The 24,108-nt window shown below is 41.5% G+C and overlaps 1 protein-coding gene across 2 annotated transcripts; it reads right to left on the reverse strand.

The window, feature by feature from the left end:
• Positions 1–717: 717 nt before the first annotated feature.
• Positions 718–23,157, reverse strand: ssbp3b (single stranded DNA binding protein 3b). Of its 2 annotated transcripts, XM_086047903.1 has the most exons (18): positions 22,968–23,157; positions 20,977–21,049; positions 19,699–19,760; positions 19,521–19,605; positions 10,740–10,829; positions 8,495–8,569; positions 8,205–8,267; positions 7,267–7,330; positions 6,995–7,068; positions 6,387–6,451; positions 6,261–6,309; positions 5,946–5,981; positions 5,806–5,857; positions 5,650–5,714; positions 4,808–4,886; positions 4,217–4,245; positions 4,010–4,111; positions 718–3,528 (listed from the first exon to the last, which is right to left on the reverse strand). In XM_086047903.1, the coding sequence occupies exons 1-18, from the start codon at positions 23,021–23,023 to the stop codon at positions 3,499–3,501; spliced, it is 1,149 nt and encodes a 382-aa protein (XP_085904029.1). In that variant the 5' UTR covers positions 23,024–23,157; the 3' UTR covers positions 718–3,498. The 2 variants fall into 2 exon arrangements, with proteins under 2 accessions (XP_085904029.1, XP_085904030.1); XM_086047904.1 differs by lacking the exon at positions 8,495–8,569.
• Positions 23,158–24,108: the final 951 nt, after the last annotated feature.

A 24,108-nucleotide genomic window follows, 5' to 3' on the forward strand; every position in this document is an offset into this window, starting at 1 on the left:
GAATATTTTAGCATTTAATCTTTCGGAATTGTTCTGAAACAGCCATCTAAATAGCGCAGTAATTGTTTTTTTTTTAATTAGATGTTTTTTTAAGTAAATACAATATCATTTTTAATTAGACAAAATATTAAATGTATATTTAGCTTAAAATGTTACAAGAAACACCTTTTTAACTTGTGTACTATTTTCTTAAAAAAGGTTAAATCCTTCAATAGTTCCTGGATTTGACTGTGTAAAAAAAAAAAATGTAGACATCACTGATTTAAGTCTAAAAGCTCAACTGCGCTTAGCTTTCTTTTTTTAGAATGACAAAAAGGAAAACAAATGACTATACCATCAAACCAGAATTTGCAACTCACAGTGACATTGAGGGTTACCGGTGAAATATAAGCAGTACAATTCATGACAGAGTCCTCACAAAATGTTTGGGACAGTGTGACCTGGGGTGAATAATAAGTGAACATAGATGCCTACTTGTATGCCTTTCTGTGACTCTTCCAGTCTCTCTGAATATTCACCCAAAGGCAAACAGGTGGACTTTCTAAATTTTGATGGATAAAACACCTGTTTTGCTGAATTTTCCGTTAGTAAGAAATATCTTACGATGACTTGAGTTAATTCACTCTTCTTATTAGAAAGATTAATCAAATTAAAGAAAGTGTGTGTCGGGGGGGGGGGGGGGTATACAGCACGATGAAAAGTAGAGACGAATCATGCTAATGATTTGTATTAAAGCCACATTTTATTCCATGCCTCAGTTGAATGATAATGTCTGTTAACTGTCTAATAAATAGCAATAGTGTCCGCGACGTCCATATGTTCCCAGTGAGTGGAAAAATTCTAAATATAATAATAAAAAAGATAAAAACAGACACTAGAAGTTAAGTTATTGTAAAATTATATTAACAATCTTTCCTCAATTTTGAAATAAAGAAAAATAGAAGCAAATAAAAGACAACATAGGACAGACATGTAATGTTCACAGGAGAGGAAAAAAAACCAAAAACGAACCCCCCAAAAAATCCAACACATTTACAAGAATGCTGTTGCCGCTGCTAAGTTTGTGACGGCGTCGACTAACTTGGGACGACTGGGACAATATAATGAGTCCAAGATTGTATCAAAGTCTTACGTTATAAAATGTAGGGGCGGGCAAAACAAAAGTGAAGCCATTTCAAGAAGACCACAGAAAAAAAAAAGCTTCAAAGCAAGAGTCCACTTGGGGCAGCACTAAGTTGTAAGTTTTACACTACTAGAGTGTCTATTGACAGCTTATCGAACATGTATTCCGTGCCCTTGATATCCAACCTAAGTTCCAAGTACTAGTACACTCTTTAAACGTACTAGTTAGACAATTCAGCACACTAGTATAACACGTCTTACCATTCATCTTTTTTTCCACTACAATTAAATTCCTAGTACAGTACTGTGCTACACTAGTAACACAATTGCCACCCACTTGAAGCCAAGCCGGCTGGACCCTACGAGTAGCAACTGCTAACTAGTTACTAGTAACTACTTATTTTGCCTCACTAGTAACATAAGAGCAGAAACAAATGACAATAGTGGAAAGTCAGTAGTGGCAAAAAAAAAATACTAGTACAACATAGTTCTAACAGGGAACCAAGCTGTTCTACTGGTGCACACATTTTTAAAAGCTTTGTTCTCACTAGTAGGATTACTACAAGTTACTAGTAGTCAGGCAAAACTGCACTTAGTGATTACTGGAAATTGCAGTGATTTTCAAAGTGTTGTGTATTTGTTTCCCACCCCGTTAAATCGTCGCTGAACATCATCATTAATAATAACCATTTTAGGTCATTCCGGCATTTTTTCAGTTTCAGAAGTGCGCATGAAACTGGTAGCCCTTCGCATTAATCTGTACCCAAGAAGTAGCTCTGATTCCCCCCCAAAATTGGGAACCTGATCCAGCACTTTACTACTACTTCACTAGTTGTGCACAAATGTTTTGACCTCACAAGTAACACGTAGTTGTCCTACTAGCATGCCAAAGTTCCCCTTGTAGTGTGCAGCAATGTAGTGGAACAAACATTAGCAGTAAGGCACGGTCGTTGTACTAGTGCTGTAAATAAACTTAAGATGGATATTAAGAATAGGGAATAAATGGGCAAATGGCTTCCCATAAGCGTCTGTGTTTATTCATTGGGCCCACGTCTGGTAGCCAGACGGACTTACTGGGAAAGGTAAAAGCAGTCAAAAACTAAACAAAACAAAAACAAAACTAAAATTATACAACAATATTCGGCAGGTTTTTTTTTTTTCGCCAGTTGAGAGGGAGCATCTGCTTCCATTATAAATTCTGACCAGGCTTGTGTCAAAAATCCATGGAACCCACAATGAGCTCAGACTACAGTGTTCCCCCACCAACCGATATCGAAACTCTGTGGAAATTACCTTATGATGCCTTAAAGTGGCAGCAAAGCAATGTTTTTTTTTTTTTTTATTTAAGCCTGACTAATAGACCCTCCCTCTTACTTCAACATTGTTTCTTAGTACCAAGATGGCGCCAAAGCACTACTTATATTCAACAAGGCTTTGGACTGAGTCATGAAAGCTCCCCACCTTTACTTCAACAGTTCCTTGGCACCAAGATGGAGCAAAATAGCACTACCGGTACTTTTTATATGGCAAATCGGCCGATATAAGCTAAAAAAAAAAATAATAATAATGTTTGCCAAAGTTTCTCTGTTGTGCTGTTAAGTACTAAAGGAAAAAGTCTGTAAAACTGTTCTGCCTGTAATTTATATCTTTATTGTTGGAAGCGTTAAGATGTTATCTTATTCTTTATATACGGTTTTTTTTTTGGGGGGGGGGTTATAATAAATTGGCCATTTAATCGGCCATGGGAACCTTACTCCGCCCAATGTTGAAATTGGCATTTGCCTAAAAAGGAAAAAAATAAAAATAAAAAATAAAAACAATCCACATTGGTCAGACCCGGGTAGGTTCCTAAATATGTGGGGGAACACTGTAAATGAAAACGTCCATCGGTAAGTGTTCCGAGCAAGTGTGGCGGCGAGGTGGGCACGTATGGCGAGCAGCAAAAAAAAAAAAAAAAAAATAATAATAATAATAAAAACATTGCTGGGAAGGAAAAGCTCACGATGCACATGTACATGTATGTACACTCTCCAGTGTTTGAAGTGGACCCGAGCGGGACGAGGGAGACACTTCCTGCACAAATTCATTCCGAAAAGAGGTAAACCTTCGCTCTGGGGTGGGGGTTCTGTATATCGGAGTACGTGTCGCCACCGATCGTTTCACTAGCTGCTTTGCTTCTGTCCCGTGAGATACACGAGCCGTTTTGTTTTCCCCGTGTTTCAGCATTTCTGACGTCGAGTTTGGATCCCTGATTCTTTGCTGATGCGTTTGGCCGTGCCCGATGGGAGGGAGGTGTGGGGGGGTTCCAATCCTTGGAATGATGGAAAATCACGAAGGGTAGGGCTGGCAGGGGGGAGAGAGGAGAGGGGGAGGGGGTCACACACTCATCGTCATGGTTGGAGAGTACTGCAGAAGAAGAGAGGAAGAGTTAGAAAATCAAATCCAGACGTACCCTTTCATAGTCACTGAAATAATTCGACCATCCTTGTTGCTTCGGTGTTTTAAGCCAACTCAAACGTTTTTTTTGTTTTTTTTCTTCTTCAAGAATATGTTCTATGCAGTTCTAGCCATCCCAGGGGGCGGGCATTTTGTTACTTCCGTCGACTGAAAATGACATCATAGTTGCTCAGGTAACGACCAATCACAGCTCATCTGTTTTCTGAAGATGAGCAATGATTGGTCGCGAGATGGCTAAAAACAGGTGGGTGGAGTTTGCTGCTTAACTCATTTTCCAACAAACGTAATATTAATGAGAATGCCGTGTTTCAATTAGTGGGCCCGCGTAGAACGTATTCTTGGAAAAAAAAAAAAAAAAGTTTCACTTCAGGCTCTAAGCACAAATGGGCGCACAAATATGAGCCTAAGTGGCACTGAAGGTGTGACCTACGTTCTCGCTCTGAAAAGAGTGGAGGAAGTTCCCACTCAGCTCGCCATCATCCCTCGGGGTCCCTGGAGGATTGCTAATGCCACTTAAATTGTTTGGAGAATTCTGGAGGGGGGGAAAAAAAAAAAAAAAAAAAAAAAAAGAAGGAAATTGTGATTGTGCAAATTGACAAAAAGACTGTTTGATCACACGACCGGTTGCAACGTTTACCTTGTTCATTCCGTCCAAATCACCAGAGCCTGAACAAACAAAAAGAATCTTAATGATGGGGCAAATAAAAATAAAATAACTTCTTTTTTTGGTTCCTTATGCTAACAATAATAAAGATATGGATTACATTTGACCTTTTTACAATACTTTGTCCTTTAGTATTTCACTTTGCAACAGAGAAAAAAACCCCAGCAAAAATCAGCCGATTCCCCCCCCCCCATTCATATTTTTGATGGGAAGAATGTTTGAATGTTATTACCTTTGATGGTAAAAAAAAAAAACAACTCAATTTTTTATCCATTTTAAAAATGTCAGCCAATGAAATTTTGCTAATTAATTATAGGCCCTAGTGAGAAGTATCACAGTACAAATAATCATTACTGTGCTTCTCAGGTAACTATTTTACTCGAGCAATTATTTTTCTGATGACTCTTTACTACCTTACATTTGAACAGATATCAGAACTTTTACTTTCACCAGTCTCTTTTTTTGTTTTGTTTAAGGATCTGTACTTCTACTCAAGTGCGGAATACTTTTGGCCCATCTGGCAGTATTCAACATGTTGTGTTGATAGTGTGCAAGTGCTGTTACCTAGTGAGCCGTTCATGTGATGTGGCTCCATCCCAGCCATGGCTCCCAGGGGTCCATCAGAGCCGGGGCCCATGGGGAACTGAAGCGGAAAGACAAAGTGTGGGATTACATCGCCACTGTGAGGCCAGAAAACAAGCTCCGGAATAAATTAGCTACAGTGAAACCTCTAAAGTCGCGGTCCCTGAGGTTGCTTGATTTCGCATCGCTTTGGCGTTAGCTTGCAAGACATTTCCAAAGAAGCAGCCTTACGAATACGGGGAAACATGGCGACTCACTTTGAAAAAAAAAAAAAAAAAAAAAAAGACTTTTTATTTGAACTGTTTACATGTGAGCTGTCATTTGGTAATGTTAAGATTGTTAACTTACTTTTGGGTTCTGGAACGGATTAATTGCATCTCTATTCATTTCAATGGGAGACATTATCTTGATTTATGAATGTTTCAGCTTACAAACTAGCTCACCAATTAAGTCCGTAACTGCATCATCAAAAATATTGCCTTCACATTCAAAAGGGGGTTTGCAAAATGTTTTAATTTAAATTATCAACCAATCCATTTTATGTAACATTTGTCAACCTCTTTAACTCATTCACTGCCATTGACCTATTTATTTGTCTTTTCACAGTCCAGCCATTCAATCCCAGGAAGTTATTTCTATTTTTTTTTTTTTTTTTCAAACATTAGGGTAAAAAAGGGTCTGAAAATATCTGGCGGTGAACGGGTTAAGCGAGAGACGGGGTACACTCTAAACTGGTTGCCAGTCAATAGCCACATCCGAGGCAGACGTGATAAGCGCTTCACCACAGTGCGTGCCGTCTCTATTCCAATCTCACCGTCACTTACATTATTTCGATTGCCGGGTCCAGTGTTAATCATGGTGTACAAATTGTCGCCAGAGTTGTTGGAGTCTGTATGAACGAAAGAAAAAAAGATCAACGTTCACGTGAGCGGTGGTGGAGGATGCATGAGTACGGTGATCCATGAGCGGGAATTAGTCACCTGCGGGGCTGGGCATGATGGGAGTCCCTGGTGGTCCTCCTCCAGACGCTCCCTTCAGAGAACATACATATAATTAAACACTGGCGAAAAATGTTACGTTTCAAGAAAGTTCCACTAATAGAGCAAAGCCGTCGTCTCACCCCGTACGCGCCAGGGGACGGTGATGAGTAAGGCATCTGTAACCAACAACACCGACCATTACTGACCAGAGATGGGAAGACCAACCGCACGCTGCATACCTCAAAGTGTCATCATTCATCATTGCATCATCCTAAAAGCGTTGTTATGGCTGTCTGCTCTCATTGTGTGTGGAAAGAGTGACACAAAATTGCGCAATCGCATCCCAGGCGGGAGCGCATTGAGACTTCTGCGGCTCCGAGAGGAGATCAAACTGCAATTTGAACCGGCGCCTCTCTGTCTTTACTCTGTGTGGTAGTGTGTGTATGTGTACTCACAGAATTAGCATTGTTAGGATTGGGCCATGGTCGACCAGTCCCCGGGCCCCTGTAAGGCAAAAGGAGCGTTGAAGCTGACTGTCGCGCTCGGGATTGAAGAGAATTGCGAATAAAGTGAAGGCTCACATGTTGACTCCTGGCATGCCGGGCCCCATGGCGTTGTGTGGGGGCCTCATACCGCCACCAAAGTTCTGAAAAGACATTATCATTACGACAGATAGGCCAATATCTTTTCTTTTTTTTTTTTTCCCCCCCCAGGGCGAATAACTGATATTTGGAGCCGATATTACTTATTGGCCATTGGATTAAAAAGGCTGATATGCATCGAAATGTCAAATAACGGCACAGCTAATCAGTCTATGCCTAATCACTACTGCTACTACTAGAGCAGAGAGAATATATGCCTGTGAGAAATATTTTATGCCCTGTTTGTATGTGTTGCTGTATGTGTGTTTAAGTTTGAAGGTTTATAATTACTATAACATTATGCTAATTTTCATTAGCACGTCTATGATGTTTCACATTATATTTGAACATTAGGATAGCGGACGTGCGTTAACAGAAATTATATGGTTTGGCTGAACATCTCTGTTTTGTTTTATGTGTCACCCCCCCCCCCCCCCCCCTCTAAAAAAAAAAGTAAGAAGAAAGTCCATGTGAATCGCCAGTGGTCATTAGGACGACAATAGCTTTCAAGTGCTAGCAAACCAAAAATGTAGCACAGCCTACTGCACCTGTGGGCCGGGCCCCATCGGCCCCATCCCTCGAGGGCCGCTCATTCTCTGCATGGGCCCCAAGTTAGGATGACCTGGCGGGATGAAGAGGATTGATGGAGGAAACACACCAGACGATACATTTCCACAAACCTACACTTTGAGAGTTACGGTTACTAAAAACTAAAAGTCTCCTTTCTAATCCTCTTCTTATCTACAGTTGTGTAAAAAAAAATGCCACTAATTGTGTCAATACGTACATTAATGACAGAGGAAACGGGAATCATTCTTACCTTGTGGTCGTGTTGGGTCCATATTAGGCAACATGGGATGTGGGCCGGGTCCTCCACCTGGTGGCTGCGAGGGAGAAATACATCATGTGAATTAGTGCTAAAATGTACCAGGATCCTTCAAGGGGGTAAAAAGGAAAATGATTTATTAAAAAAAAAAAAAAAAAAAGAAAAAACCGAACCACCCTCCCCCTCCCCAAAAAATAAATAATCAATACACACTCAACAAATTCAAAAATCTTGGACTTGGTTTTGTTTCAATTTTACATTCACCATTTTCTATTTTTTTGCACTTTGTGCATTTATTGCACAGTTGTACCTTGACAGAAGCCTGCCAACCACCAGGGGGCGACACACTGCTATGTCTTCTTCATTAAGCAACGCAAATGAAAATAAAATACAGTGGTAGCTCTACTTAGGAAATTAAATGGTTCTGGAAGAAAATTTCTTAAGTAGAAAATTTTGTAAGTAGAGACGTGTTTTCCATGTAAATGCCCTAATCCGTTCCAGGCCCCCCAATATTCAGACATAAATGTTTTATAAAGAATAAAAATACATGAAAACACGTAAAAAATACATGTTACAATTAGATTATTGCACAATAAATGTGAGTTGTGCATAATGTAAAAAAAAAAAAAAAAAAAAAAAAAAAAATAGAATAAGGAATAAAAATGATGGTCCTTTTAATTACTGTCCTCATCGCTTTTTGCCCTCTTTGGTTCATGTTCTCTCTCAGAAGTGTTTTTTTTGTTGCATTTTGTAGACAACTGATTTAATAACGTGGCGACTGTCGATACATTACGGTCATATTCTTTGGCGAGATCAACCAAACATAATAAAAAAATAAAAAAATAAAATTTTTTTTAAAAAACTCCCGGGTCATCTCAAGCTTAACCGACTGTTTGGCTTATTCTTCTTCTGTTTGCGTGTTTGACTTCTACCTGGTTTGCCATCCTGATGGGGGGGCCTCTCGGGCCGCCGGCGAAGCGAGGTGACATGAAGGACTGCGACACAAACAAGACATCTGCGTCAGATTTCGATTCAAACCCAATGCTCTTCCTTCCTTCCTTCCTTCCTTCCTTCCTTCCTTCCTTCCCATCGTGCGAGCACTGAGCCAGCGGCAAAAGAGCAAAGCGCGAGGCACCGAGCACTTCCGGCCGGTGCCCCCGAAATGACTGCAGACAGCAAAAACGGAGAACAAGGAGGGCCAAAGAGGGAAAGGGAGCATTACCTGACTGTGGGGTCCCATCATATTGTTAGGGGGAGGAGGCTGAGGGTGAGGAGAGCCCTGGGGACCGGGAGGACCCTGCGGCATTGCACAAAATGACGGCAGAATAGAGGGAGGGGTGGGCGAAGACAGAAAGAGAGAAGCGGGGTTACTGCAGGGCAGAGGGCAGTTGGAAAGCGAGAGATGCGAAATAATAAAAACGCAACAACGGAATGAGCTCGCTATCATGTTCCAAACACAGTCAGGGAAGCTAAGCAGAGAGGAGCAAGCATGTGAGACTCGGCCTTGAATGAGAGGAAAGACGATGTGGGCTCCCTCGCCTGTCAATCAAGCAGGAACTGTATGTTATCAACGCTAATTCTCCCCCCCCCCCCCCCAAATAACAGCATCAATTAAGCTATGTGCAATTAGCCTTATGACAACAGTTAACACTGGCAAGCTAATGCTGCTGATCTGAAGGAGAACGAGGGGATCCAATTTTGAGATGCTTCCAATGGAATCCGGTTTGTGCGCGTGCGTGTGCGTGCTCACGTCAGCGCCAAAATGTTTGTTCCAATTAGCATGAACACATATTGAGTCAGCCTCTTGTTCATTAAAGCGGATGTCAACCCAAACATATTTTTTTCAAGAATAAGTTCCCAGCAGGCCCACTAGTTGAAACAGGGCATTCTGAAAAATTGTGTATTTGTGGAATAAGTGTTAATCCACTCGTTTTTAGCCGTCTCTGGGGGTGGGGGGGATGCGGCATTTTGTCTTCTATCAACTAAAAATGACATCACAACTGCTCACAACGACCAATCACGGCTCAGATTCAGAAAACAGGTCAGCCGCGATTGGTCGTTGTGAGTTGTTGTGATGTCATTTTCAGTCGACAGAAGACAAAATGGCCGCCCCCCGGGATGGCTAAAAATGGGTGAATTAACCCATATTTCACAAACGCAAAATGAACCAGACTGCCCTTTTCAACTAGTGGGCCTGCTGGGAACATATTCTTGAAAAAAAAATATTTGGGTTAACTTCCGCTCCAAGTTAACAGCTACGGTTATGACTTGAGTTCACTTATACAGGAAACAAAAGGGAGAATATTTTTACAGACTTTTTTTTGGGGCGGGGAAGGATGGACGGTAGGATTTCAAAGACTTCTTCATCACTGCCGTCATCACCGCTTCTTTCCACACAGTTGCCCAGCGCGGCGGGCTTCATGAGATATTGATTAACAGCAGGTGCAGCATACTTCCAATTCTCCATTAGGGAAAATGGCCGCGCCACGCCTGCCTGTCTACAGCACCGGACGGGCCCGTGCATACAAAACATCTGTAACGTTTACGACAAGTTCACTTGGACAGCGGCAAGCGCGACCACTTCTGCGCTCTCTGGTACACTTGCGCATGTTCTCATTTGATCATAGCATGTATTGGATCACATTTGATAGGGAGGTATACAAAAATCGACGGTACAAAAGACATTCATCCATATATGGCATCTATCAATCCATCTATCTATCTATCGATTGCCTTCAACTGGGCTCGCTTCTTTTTAGAAAGGAAAACAATGTGAGAATGATTCAGCTCATGTTTCTTCGCGGGAATTGAACTCAATAGTCGCTTCTGCGGCGTAGTCAATAGCGTGGTCGGAAAAGTCGCTAAATATGAAATCGCTAAGTTGCCAACACTGACGCTGCTTTGGTAAACTAGGAGAAAGTCTACAAAAAAAAAAAAAAAAGTCCTTTTAAGGGCTAGTTTAAGGGACAGAGATAACTAGAAAAGATTTTGAAAACGAAACATCGCCTATAGTCACACAATCCAGTCAAAAAGGCTTGAGAAAAAAAAGGCAACAAAATGTTTGTTGGATCTATGAAGGGTTAATAAGTGCACCAACCAAGCTGTTAACTTAATGAACAAGAGACCACAGTTAAGATGACTCAATATGTGTTCATGCTAATTCCACAAAAAAAAAACATTCTGAAACTGATGTGAGCAAGCACACACATACACAAAAATCCAACTGAAGGCACACAAAACTGGATCACCTTTTTCGCTTTTTCGATCATCAGTATTAGCTAAGTGCACAGAGTCTAAATAATGCTGCTATTTCTCTGTTGGCAGCCATGTCTTCATGACAAATTGAAATGAAATCGATTTACGATTGAATGAATGCTGAATTTGCAATGAAAAACAAAAAAGAAATGTTCTGGCTTTTACATACATTGTAACCTCACGGGTATAACTGAGGCGAGTGTTGCACTGACCTGGAAGAATCCAGGTGGCATGGGTCCGCCTGGCATGCCATCGCCAGGGGGCATCCCTCCCATTACAGGGCTGGGGGCTGCTGCTGCACTCTGTAGTAACAGGAGAGACAAAAAGACAAAAAGTCATCGCATTGAAAGGAAACACTTTTTCTACAAATGCGAAGTGGGCTTCAGTGGGGTACACTGGTGCCTTGACTTCATTTGTTTGGACAAATCACAGGTTGACCACACACAGGCAGTGGAGGGGCTGCCACAAATGGTTTAAAAAAAAAAAAAAAAAAGGGGGCAAGTAATTGACGGCCTTCTAAAAAGGTTTATAATTGCCTAAGGATGTCACAAGATGATGGCAAGGCACTATTTCACTCGTTGTCTTTTATTATTCTATTCCTGGCACCGCCGGATCCAAATCTGTACAAAAATCGACCGCAGGTTAGATTAGGACCGCAACAAGGATTTCCTATTAACAGTAAAGATAGACCGACATGGTTTTTTTTCAGGGCCGATACCGATTATTAGTAGTTAAGGAGGCCCATAACCGATATTTGGAGACGATATTTATTTTCAGTAAAACGGCAAACAAAAATCTTAATTTTGTTGAAATGTCTTTAAGCATATGTTTCTTGAACAATTGTTAAGATTTGCATATTGTTTTTTAATTATTATTACTTGAAATTTTGGACAATATTTTTATTATTATAATTATATGCGTCCTTGTTATAAAATTCTAACAAAAAGTTCGAGGAGCACTCAGGTTCGTTAGCATGTCTTAAAAAGTTGAATAAAAAAACAAAACAATAGCTCCATTTAGTTTTCTACAGTAAACGAAGTCCTCCACAATTTCAAAATGACAAATGTTAAACTTTCACATATTTTTGTTTTGATTTCAACGCGGTTTCAGACTGATTTATTATCGGCCATCAGATTTTTTTTTAAAAAAGGCAGATGCCGATATTCGTCAAAACGCAGAATATCTGTGCCGATAATCGGTCCGGCCGATAATGGGTCCATCCCTAATTAACCGCACCAAAAGGCGCAATAACCGACCAGGATTGTCCCTTTGGCCACAATGTGACGTGAGATGGCAGTTAAGCCATTTGAAACTGAAACGACAAACATTTGCGTCATTAGAAGCATTCGCTGCCGTCAACACGATTAGGGAACGGGAATTTTGGGAGTCTGAGCGCTATTTTTTTTTGGTTTTTTTTACAAAATACATCTCCCCTGAAAAATGTGACTTAAACTGTGGACTTAAAGTACGGTATATTCCCCCTACATCATATATGCGGGCGGGTCTTGATCATAACTGCGCAAATAAACAGAATTCACTGCATTTGGCGGATGCACATTGCTGGCCGGCGAATCCCGAGGACTGCTGATCCGTGATGTAGCGAACGAGATAAGCATCAGGCAGGGACTCGGTGAGTCAGTGGCTCCAAAGTGGCATGAGGCATACCGGACCGATTTCCTGCACAAACCACAGGCCTAATTCGCTAATGTGCCATTTGCTTTGGTCACACACACACACACACTCGCGCACACACGCCTAATTGCCTGGCTTTTTCTTCCTCGTAGCGAAGGCAACATGAGACGTGCTAATGCCTCCTAAGCGGCGGTGTTGTTTGGCTTCCGAAGAAGAGCGACGCAACAGGAGAAGCCCCTCATTTTGGGTGGCGGGGATGGGACGCCAACGAGGAGCGATTACGACAGCGATGGAAGGATGGATGTACGATCAGCCCCACTCAAATATGCAAACGCTGTCTGGAGCCCTCCAGCACTAAAGACATTACTGGTCAACAGCCAACACACTCCCTGTATGGACTGCACCTCCCCCTAATTATATCTGCGCAGGCTGCCACTGCGAAATACCTCAGCCGGGAGAGAAGTGAGGTCAGAAAGAGAAGTCGAGACCTCGACACCTCAATGACGTGCAAACAAACACGCATTTTGGAAGTCTTCACACGTTGGTGTTATAGGATAGTGAGGGGAGGGAAACGCGCAGCGATGCAAGAACTTGATAGGATTTGAAGGGAGAGGCTTGCGTTGTCTGTTTTTTTTTTTTGCTGACATTCGGCGGTGGGCCATGCATTTGGTTGCCTGGGCCTTTAAAGTGTTAGTCAACGCAAACGTTTTTTTTTTCAAGAATATGTTCTACGCAAGCCCACTAGTTGAATTGGCATTCTGATAAATATTGCGTTTGTGGAATCAGTGTTGATCCACTCGTTTTTAGTCATCTGCGGGGGCGGCCATTTTGTCTTCTGTCGACTGAAAATGACATCACAACTGCTCAGAATGACCAATCACGGTTCAGATTTAGAAAACAGGTCAGCCGTGGTTGGTCGTTGTGAGCAGTTTTGATGTCATTTTCAGTCGACAGAAGACAAAATGGCCGCCCTCACAGATGGCTAAAAGCGAGTGCATTTTTCTGCTTCACTTTTATTCCACAAACAGAATGCAGTGTTTCAACTAGTGGGCCAGCTGGGAACATATTTTTGAAATAAATATGTTTGGGTTGACTTCCGCTTTAAAGAGGGACTCAAGCCCAAAATTGTCTTTACAATAGAAGCAAAAGTCACCCGTTTTTATCAACGTCAAGGGCGGCCATTTTGACAATGGCATCACAGTTGCTCAGGTAACAGCCAATCACGGCTCACCTGTTTTCCGATAGCTGAGCCGCGATTGGTTGTTACCTGAGCAACTGTGATGTCATTTTTCAGTTTACAGAAAGTCACAAAATGGCCGGCCCCTGAGATAGATAAAAACAGGTGTATTTTGCTGCTTAATTCATATTCCACAAACACAATATTAATCAGAATAGCAGGTTTAGACTTGTCAGGCTGTATAGAACATATTGTGAAGGAAAATTTGGGGTTGATTCCCTGTTTAATGTCCACACTAAACAGAGGACTGAAATCTGAATTTGGAATCTTGATCGGTTACAGAAACGGGCCAATCTCTAACAGTTTATTTAAGTCGGCCGGCACGAATGGTTCTGACGACCCCGGGCAAATTCAATTGACATGAAAGCCCAAAAACACGTCGATCCATAGAAACTTACTGAAAGCCATGCAGCCACAAGAAACACTCAGAAATGAAGAGAATACACTTTTTGGAATAGAGTCATTTCATGGAAAAAAAAAATCTGCATTAGTAATTAGGTTGACAGTGTAGGTCAGTGCTTCTGACGCCGTTGCAGCAGGCAGAGAGCGATTAATGTGATGTGTTAAATAATCAGATGAATCAACTAGGAACGGCGTTCGATGGCTTGGTTTTCCCTGAATTGTATTTCCTTTTACAATTTTGGCCCAATGAAGTGGGTGACGTCCCCATCTTGTCTGCAAGTCTAAGTTCCATAAAGTCACGCTTGGCCGAGTGTGATGCGGAACAAACCAAAAGCAACAATTGGGTTGAACGACAACAGAGATTGTGAGGCCCCATAAATGACTCCTTCTGGATGAGTGGCTCAGAAATATTCCCACAAACACACACGCCAACATCCCGGACAAAGTCTTCCCAGTAGTGAGGAAGTTAATCCGAGTGGCATCGTAACCTTGAATACTGCCGGGAATTTTGACGGCGAACAGAAGCAGGCACTTGAGCAACATTTTGGCTCAACAACCTGGAAAGGCTGTCAATTAGATTCCACTCATTGTCCAGTAAATTACTTTTGTAGGCAAACGAGGTGTCTTAGGTAAACCAAAAAAAAAAAAACACGAGCAAGATTTTTGCCCTCATTGGACACTCGACTGTACTCTTTGACGAGGCTGTGTCTCGACCTTGGCAGATGCTGCCTATGACGCGCTGGCGGTGAAGAGCCCAGTGGAGCTCGCAGCCTAAGCGCAGCTTGTCTTTGCGCCGACGGAACAGGAAAGGGGGGCAGATGTCTCAGCCTTGCCTCGGGCTCTGAGCTCTTGTCCGAAGCCACCCCCCCACAGGTTCCTAGGGGACCTCTTTAAGACGGACTAGCCCCTCCCCACTAGGCGCGATTTAGGCTGGACATGTGCACACTTAAAAAGCAGACAAGCAGCCGGCTGGCCTAAATTGCCTCAGAGCCCTTGAATCACCGAAGGAGGCTGGAAAAGGTCAAAAACAAAGAGGGGGGGGGGGGGGGGGGGACAGACGATGCAAACGTAGGTGAGTGTTAAGGAAGACGGAAGTTCAGCTCTGAATCATTCACTTGTTTCCGACTCCCTAATCACTATATCGCGATTTTATACAGGCACGGCAGCTTTATGTGTATGGCACATTTCAGACAATGTGTCTGAAAGTATATTTAAAAGTCGTTTTGGGAAAACTGCTCAGGCAGCGTTAATTATGTCAATTAAAACACACCAGGTCAACGTAGGTTGGTGTTCCATAATAAATATAGAACAAATACACACGTTTGAATAACATTTAAGATGAGTGTATTTTACAAAGTGAATGCAAGCAAAGCACTCTACTTGAAGATATTTTCACACCACAACTCAACCTCCCTTCTACTCTACCTTTGTGCCAAAACTCAAATACCCCGGGGACGAAAAATCATGTCTCAAAATTTTCTGCAATGCATCAAATGATACATTGTGTGCGTTTCAGACCCCCTCCCCACCGCAGAGGATAAAGAATATATGCCTGTGAGTATTCTTATGTCTGTCTACATGTATTGATGCACCATTTGTGTTCAAATATCAATTGCTCAAAGCGTTCCAACACAACCCCATAGAAGCTATTTGCTAACATGTCTATGACATTTTGTATTGCTTGTTAGCATCAAGCTAAGTGAACTTTCCTACAGTCAACTTTTGTGGTTGCTCGAAATGCAAGCGTACCTCTCTTTGTTTTATGTTTAGTTTGACGGTAAACTTTAATAGGGCGTGTCATTGAACAGCTGGAAGCCTCCTTTTTGAAGTTGCTCAGTGTTTACCAAACAGCTTGCTGCCAAGTGAGCTGAGTTCACTGCCATCATACAGCGCTCGCGTCTCAATTTTTTTTTTTTTGCTCGACTGAACAACAGATCACATCTTGAAAAAACAGTTTTCGAACGCCATTGCAAATAAGTACAACATAGCTAAATAGCAAACTCGCTTTTTGGGCACGATATCGCGGATTGGCCTTTCTGATAGCACAAATGGGATGAGGAAGAAATGTTACGGGAGACCACCCAATTGCAACCACCTGACCAAGACAGGTCTTAACAGCCCCTCTCTTTCCATTAGAATCAACAGCGCAAAGAAAAAAAGGCCCAGTGTTTAGCTTGTAAATGTTTAACCATTACTCAACACCGTAAAAGCTATCCCGGATCGCGGCTGGACGCTTTCGGTCCTGGCCCCACCCCCTCTCGCCTCGTGTCAGCTCCTCCTGGTGGATGCTGGGCATCGTGCCGCTCCCCTTTTCTTTCGCCGATCTGGCCCTCGCCTCCCGTGACAGCCATCAATCATCCGCCGACGCCATGGCGACGGGGCCCCTTAGGGAGCATTCAGCATCGCCGGCGTGAATGCACCGGGGCTTTACGAGCGCCGCGCACAAACGCACCTCCCCCACACCTAGACAATGGCTACGCTCCAAACACTAGTACTGTCCACACATAGGCACGCACACACGCATGATAGCCTGACCCCACAACATCGTCAAATGCAAAACATCAGAGCAAAAGGCAACCACAAGATGTCGGGGAATGAAACAAACAAAGTCTCCAATGCACTCTTATGTCACTCTCCCAAAGATATACATTTAGAAGTGGCCACCTTCACCTGATTTCGAGCCACTTCCAATTTAAAAACTAATGGAAACTTTTTTTTTTTTTTTCAAATAAACCTGAGCGGCCTTGCACTCAACAGGATATTTTTAACTGCAATTGTGATATCACAAAATAGTTGGAAGTTAGTCATAAAACGATTAAAGATTTTCTCTTTCTACCGTCAATGCGTCGGATCATTTTGTGGATTTTGAAACAGAAAAATATTGTTTTGGCGTGTTGTCCTGCTCAGTGAATGGCTGAAAGTGCCTCACATACCTACATACGCACCTAAATAGGCAATTTTTTTCACGGCGTAACTAAAGCTCGCTCATACTGTAATCAGAAGTGCAAACAAATTTTTTTTTTCCTTGTTTTCGGTCACTTTACGTAACCGAATCACTATTTATGTTTGTATTTTTTCTGCACTGTCAATTTAAAAAAAAAATCCAGATTTTGAATAAAGTGATGGTAATTGAAAAAGTTTTTTTTTTTTTTTTAAATCAGATATATTGATCAATCGAAAACAGTATTTTTTTTTACAGATTGATTACTCTATATTATTATAATTGTAAGTTATTAACTGATTAATTCTAGCTTGCACAGAATGCAATAAATCAATAAATAAAAAGGACCAATCAGTGGCTTGTTGGGACACTTGGAAGTCAAGGTACCACTGTGCTCTGCGCTCGATTTAAAAAAAACACAGGACACAAAGCTAATGTGGAAGAATGCCGGTTTCAAGCGAAAACGCTCGCGTGGCAATAAGAAGGCACGTCGTTATTTAAAGGGCAGCACGCCGCTGCCGACGCTCTCCGAGCTCCTAGGTCAGCAGCGGGACCGGGAGGCCTGTTACCGTGACAACTATCTGCCAAGAGACAAACCCACCATTTCAACTAACCCCCCCCCGTCTGATGAGTCAACCACCCTCTCCCGAGCGCTGGCGAGCGGTCATTCTTTTCTGCTGAAGCCGTGAAAGTGTTCTAATTGACACTTGCTCATGGAACAGATAAATGTGACCGCAACAGATAAAACCTTACAAAACACATCATAATAAAAAACAGGATGCGCAATTGCAAAAGTGTCATTGACTGGATGTGCATTTGATACGCCGAGGATGTAAAAGCTGTCTCCTTTCGCCGATAATCAATTGAGATTATTTTATAGCAGGTTAATATGCTTCAACGTGGACCGACAGGTCTGACTCGGGACACGCTGACATCAGCATCGTTTTCCCGGAAACCAAATCAGCTCCTCCTTTGGGTGCGTCACCAACAGGGCAGGATGACTGTTAATAAACAAGCATTGAGGTGCATTCTAATTTACAAATTAAACCTAACGGAAATGTGAAAAGGAAATTCCTTTTTTAAAAAAAATGTATGGCACTTGGTTCAAAAATTTGAAAATCTAGGTGTAATTGACCCACGCCCCAAAATGCTTAAGGTTTATTTTTTTTCAATTAATCAATAGTTCCGATTTTTTATTTTTTTTTAATTTCCTACCTTTATTTCAAATTGGCAGTACAGAAAACGTGAAAACTTTGACTATGATTTAGTTACTGCTATGGGTCATAAGGTGTCAGAAAATATGCAACAATCTTGATCATTGTTTTCCAAAGCAAAAGCAGCTGTTTGCAAATGTCTTCTTTTGACCGAACAAAAAGATGATCTGTCTGCCTTCATGGAGGACTAAACTGAATATGTACTGTTGAAATGCTGAAAATCCTCCGATGATGATTTATCAAAACACGTGTCCATTAATTTGATAAAGGAGTTAATAGTTGTCGATTAATCGAGACACCTCTAGTTTATACAATACTGTAATTGCTTATAGATGCCACAAGATGGCGGTAAAGGTCCACTTTATCGCTAAATGAAGCGCTTCAACTCACTTCAGCACCAAGATTCCACCAACTTTGTACATTCAGTATCCTGCACCTATACCCGCAACAATAATGAACAATTACATTCCTCTTTCACTAGGTAGAAGGTAGGTAGTGAACTTGCGTATTGACTTTTTGTAAAATAAGTTGTGGTGGTGTGCATGTGAGATTTTTGATCAATCAAAGGTTATAGGCATAATAACAGATTGACTAATTTTATTGAATAATCTCAATTAATCATGGCATGAAGCAATCGAGGTCAAGTGCACTACTTTGGCTGCAACCGGCAAAGGCTGTTGATCCAGTCTGAACTGGTTTGCAGCCTAACGTACAACAAGGAAAATGTCAACTACTGGACGCTGAGCAACTCCTTGGAGGATCCAAACAGGAGTCCAGAATATTCACTGACTTATCCGCTTAGAAATTACTTTTAAAATGGTCATTTTCCCCATGGTTGATCAAGGAATTTAATTCATTCAAGTTATTCAGCTTTTTTTTTTTTTTTTTTTAAATCAGAAATTTCAAAGTAGAGCTTTATATCGTGTCTAGATACGTGCTTAAGAATGCAGTCCGCATATTTAAGACTAACCTTTAAATCCAAAGCATTTATATACAACAAATCTGAAATTGTTTATTATAATGCAGATGAATCTATTGCATGTCTTTGTTAAAAAGTTACATGGAAGATGACCTTGAAAAAAAAAGTATTGCGCATTAAATTGCAATATTGAGAAGAAAAAAAATGCAATTAAATTATTTTTCAAAATCGTTCAGCTCTATCTTAACGCATGGGAGGGGTATTTTTACTATTTTTAAAAAGTGGGCTCCTATATTGCAGAATTTCACCTTGCTTCTACCTGGAACGTATACCCCAGCGATAAATGCGGGGAGTCCGCAACACTAACACGTCGCTGGAGTCAGGCGTAAATTTATGCCAAAATTTGGTCAATTTTACATTTGTTCACAAACTGATATTATTGGTCAACCCCAGCGTGGGTTTGTTACTTTACAAATTATTGACCAATCAAAAGTGTTGAAAATGTTGAAACGCTGCCAATTTTTGGTTTCCTGAAAAGTGATGTTTTAGGACATGCGAGGATTCTGCCCGACGCCAACGATATTTATCTATCTGTGCCTCGTTTTTGTCCTCGAGCAACATTGCGGCCTCCGTGAACAGACGACTCACATAGTCGTGGAAGGCTTTGGCTTCGCTGGAGTGGTCACATGTCTCTCTCCTCTCCGGCGCAGCGCAGTACAAATCCCAGAATACACTGTGGAGGACACGTGGTGACTTGAGACAAACACCAGCGCGTAAACAAGCCCCGGACTTGTTTATACGGGGAGACGAGATCACCATCGCTTACCACCACCAGGAATGCAGGAATCCGGGGGGTTCGCCGAGTGTTATGTTTTTCTCCCATCGTATCTAGGAAGAATGTTAGGAATTTTAATACACTTTGTATTCAATGATTAGAAAATACAGGAAGTGAGCCTGTGTTTGGAATCACCCGCTAGCCACCATCTAGCACCCTTTATAAAAAGTTAGCCATTTTTCTTAAATGATTTTATATTTGACTGATGAGTAAACTATTTAGTCCTTTAGTTTTAAGGGATTGGGTACTTGTGGAGGCTGCCAATACATGCCACAGATACTTAAAGTGGAAGTCAAGCCAAATATATTGTCTTTACAATATTATGTTCTATGTAGCCCCACTACTCTATAGACAGCATTCTGATTAATATTCTATTTGTGGAATATGAGTTAAGCAATAAAATCCACTTGTTTTCGTCCATCTCAGGGGACGGCCATTTTGCCACTTTCTGTTGACTGAAAATGTCATCACAGTTGCTCAGGGCTCAGGTAACAACCAATCATGGCTCAGCTTCAGACAACAAGTGAGCCGTGATTGGTCATTAACCCTGAGCAACTTTGATGTTATTTTCAGTTGGCAGAAAATGACAAAATGGCCGCCCCCTGAGATGGATACAAATCGGTGGATTTTGTTACTTAACTCGTGTTCCACAATCGCAATATAAATCAGAAAGCTTCTTTTGGACTAGTGAAAGCATATAGAACATATTATTGTCAAGAACATTTTATGCTTGACTTCCCCTTTAAGGCAAAAATATAAATAAAATAAAAAAATCTGACATCGAGTAAGTGCTCCTTGGCAGTAATTGGCGCTATATACTGTGACAGTTTGACACATCGGCGAATCATCATATGCGCCAGACAGAAAGGTCTTTGTTCACAATTTCTTTGTCATTGTGGTAAATGACTTCTTTTTTTAATGTCAAAAGTACTAGAAGTATCCATACTGGGTATTGGTGAGTACTCAAAGAGTGAATACTCGTACAGTATTGGTCTGAAAAACTGTAGTCAGGGAAAGAAAGAAAAAAAAAAAATTCTAAAAACAGTGGTTTTTTTGTTCCTCTATCTTGGCGAGTGACGTATAGTGACGGTCAGAACAATTAAATGCTCTTCCACTAGATGGCAATTAACCTGCGCATCCACTTGAGTCATGTGCTGCAAACATTTTTCTGTCGTAAAATATGTGCTTTGCGGGGAAAACAGGAGTGGGGAACGATCCAGAACACAGCCAAAGACAGCAAAAGTGAGAATATCCACAAAGGGCACCTACCTCTGACAAAAAGGTCTGTGCAGACTTTTGTGCTCCTATGTGAAGCAAATACTCATAGACGTAGAGAGCCAACCTGCGGAGAATAAATCACTCTTTTAAGTCAAGCTGTACAGAAAAGCAGGTAGAGCAGAGAAAAGTAGTCACAGACGCACAATGTAAAAGCTGTTTATTTGATAACCAGCTTAAGGGCCATGCACTCGGACGCACTTTGTCCTCGCTAGCAAGGCAATTCAGCGCACTAGTAAAATGACTCTTACTCGTAACGTGCCACTTTTGGCCCACTACTACGACTTTACGCTGGACATCAAGGGTATCAAATAGCGAAAATCTGGATGTAATTGACCGCCCCCTAAAAAGGTTTAAACTGTAGTGCAATCTCCAAGACGTCACAAAACACAAAGGTCAATTCGTGGACACAATTGTACGTCACTACTAGCAACATGTAGGTGTTCTGCTAGTGTGCTGAATTGTCATACAGTAGAGCGGAGAACATTCCAAGTAAGCAGTGTTATAATAGTTTGGGAATTGTCATTATATAGTAAGAGTCGTTGAACTGGTGTACCATGGCTGTTCTACAAGTGAGCTTGAATTGTTTTAGTACTGTGGAAAGAGCGTACTAGTAGATAAACTTAAAGCTGGATATCATCTAGGCTGCGTGACAAATTCCTCATACCAGGGCCTGGTCATCTAACTAGTGCAGAAGAGTGGTTTACGAGTACAGTTTAATTCTGTACTAGTATGCCACAAGTGGTAATAGTATTGGTAATAATAATAATAATGATAATAATAAATCAGATTTATATAGCGCTTTTAGGGACGACCGGACACTAGTGAGGACAGAGCATACTAGTTCATGGACCTTAAGTTGGATATTGAATTTTTATTTGATATCCTTTATAAGGAGGTTACTAGCATGACACCTGCCTTCTCGAAGTAGCATTACTAGTGCAGAACAGTAGTGTACTATTCTTCTCCTTCTACTAGTAAGGTTTAGTTGCGTACTTGTAAGCCAAATGTGTTACGTATTTGTAATACAGTCAATCTACTAGTACGCCACAGTCATTCCACTACACTATTACACTAAGGCACACTAGTATTAGTAAGCTGCATTGTTTTCCTAATGAGGACAAAAAGCGAACTAGTAGATGGAAATTGAATTGACATTGAATAAATGCTCAACCGGCTTTATGTGCTCCTTGCAGGGTCCAGGAGGATACTAGCGTGACACATAACTACTACTGCTGCCGTGCTACTAGTGCAGCAGAGTATTTCACTAGCAAGGGTTCAATGCATACTAGTAAAGCAAAAATGGCACTAGTACCGGGAAAAAAAACACGTTACTGGCAAGACACAACCGTTCTTTTAGTTAGGCGTAGTAGTTCTACTAGTGCACCGAATGATCGTACAAGTGACGACGAAGAGTACACTAGTACATGGCTGGAAAACAAGGATAGCGAATAAATGCTCAAACGTCTTCCCATACTAGTGCAGGCCTTGTGAACAATGGCTGCCAAGCAGGCTGTGGCACAAACACTTGCACGGGGCTCAAACACAAAGTGTGGGGGGGATAAAGCAACAGTATATAGTGCAGAAAATACACAAAGAGTCTGCAAGGAAGCCTTGGCGAGAAGGCAAAAGATCCAAAGCGAGGGTAGCTTGCAAAGAGCTCCGCGCACAAAACAATGTAGTGTGCAGCCAGGCGATGTTATTGTTTTCTACCTCTCGATTCGAGCCAAAATATCACACTGCTGCTCGTTATTCGAGTCGCTATTTGCACACGGAATTGGTGGTTGGCAAATTACATTTAAATAAAATAAGATTTCTTTATAAAAGACGGCGATGCACATTGGCGATAGTAGACAAGGCGGTTCATTCAATTCCTTTCTCGGTAGCAGGAAATCGCCTCTTGCTAGCCTGTCCAGCGAACAACAGGCAAGTTGCGAGGGGAGGGAAAAAAAAGACAGCACATTCGTCACTGTTTCTCGCCTTACTTTTCTCGTGCTTGGACGTCCGAGGGCACCGGGGTTCCTTTGCCTTTGGGGAACATTGTTTCTCGCGGTAAAACAGTCGGCTTTCTTGCTTATTTTTGGTTGTTTTTTTCCCCCTCGCCACTCTATTTCATCTGTCGGTTCATCGCGACCACGACCCTCTCGCACGCCAACCGCACTACACTGGTCCTCCTCACTGGATAGATAACTCAACCGAGCTTGGTCCAAGCAGGGGGCGGAGTGAAAGGCGGGGTTAACGCATCGATTGATGGTCTTGCTAGCCAATAGGCGCGTGGGATGTTATTTAAGGTCTACCCCCTTGTGTTCAAGTTAAGAAAAACACACATCGTTATGCAACAGTTTATTTTATTTTAAAAAGTTCACCAATTTCTCTCATTTTAAAGGCTAAATGTATTGAAGAATATGTACAGTATTCCACAAAAGTGAGTACACCAATCACATCTTTGTAAATATTTAATTACTGTATATCCTTTCAATTCACACTAAAAAAATGAAACTTTGCTACAAATTGTATTCGTAAATGTTCAGCTGTTGTAATACTCTTGAATGACCTCTCAAAAAACTCAGAAACGCAGACCACAAAAGCGAAGACAATCCTAAGTGAAACAAGTTGACAAGTGTCAAAAATGTTTGTGGCCAACATTATTTTACAACACTGCTTTTAACACTCTTGGACTTAGAGTTTAAGTGTAAATTTACTGTCCCCTTAAAATAACTCAACACACAGACATTAATGTCTAAACTGCTGACAACGTCAATGATTTCACCACTCGGTGAACATTTCCCAATTTTGCCGTAAATGTCATTGTTTTGCGTGATCATTATTTTTCAGCACTGCCTTAGCCCTCTTGATCACAGAGTTCACCAGAGCTTCAGCATATAACTGTAAATTTACTGTTCCACTAAAATAACTCAACACACAGAAATAAATGACTAAACCACTGGCAACAAAAAGTGAGTACACCCCTAAGTGAAATTTTTCGAATTGTGTCCCAAATGTCAAATTTTGTGTGGCCACCATTATTTTCAAACACTGCCTAACCATCTAGGACATGGCATTGACCAGAGATTCATTGTACTGCAATGTACTGTTCCCTTAAAACAACTCAACACACATCCATTA

This window comes from Filicampus tigris, chromosome 12 (genome assembly GCF_054856515.1).
Source record: "Filicampus tigris isolate MCC_2025a chromosome 12, RoL_Ftig_1.0, whole genome shotgun sequence".
Taxonomy (NCBI): domain Eukaryota; kingdom Metazoa; phylum Chordata; class Actinopteri; order Syngnathiformes; family Syngnathidae; genus Filicampus; species Filicampus tigris.

What these genes read in the sequence shown, in the direction of transcription:
- ssbp3b (XM_086047903.1), bottom strand. Translation starts at nt 23,023, where the DNA reads ATGTTCCCCAAAGGCAAAGGAACCCCGGTGCCCTCGGACGTCCAAGCA. An exon ending in TGATGGGACCCCACAGTCAG is followed by an intron (nt 8,268 to 8,494) that starts GTAATGCTCCCT and finishes TTTGTGTCGCAG; the next exon opens with TCCTTCATGTCACCTCGCTT. An exon ending in GGCATGCCAGGAGTCAACAT is followed by an intron (nt 6,310 to 6,386) that starts GTGAGCCTTCAC and finishes TTTGCCTTACAG; the next exon opens with GGGCCCGGGGACTGGTCGAC.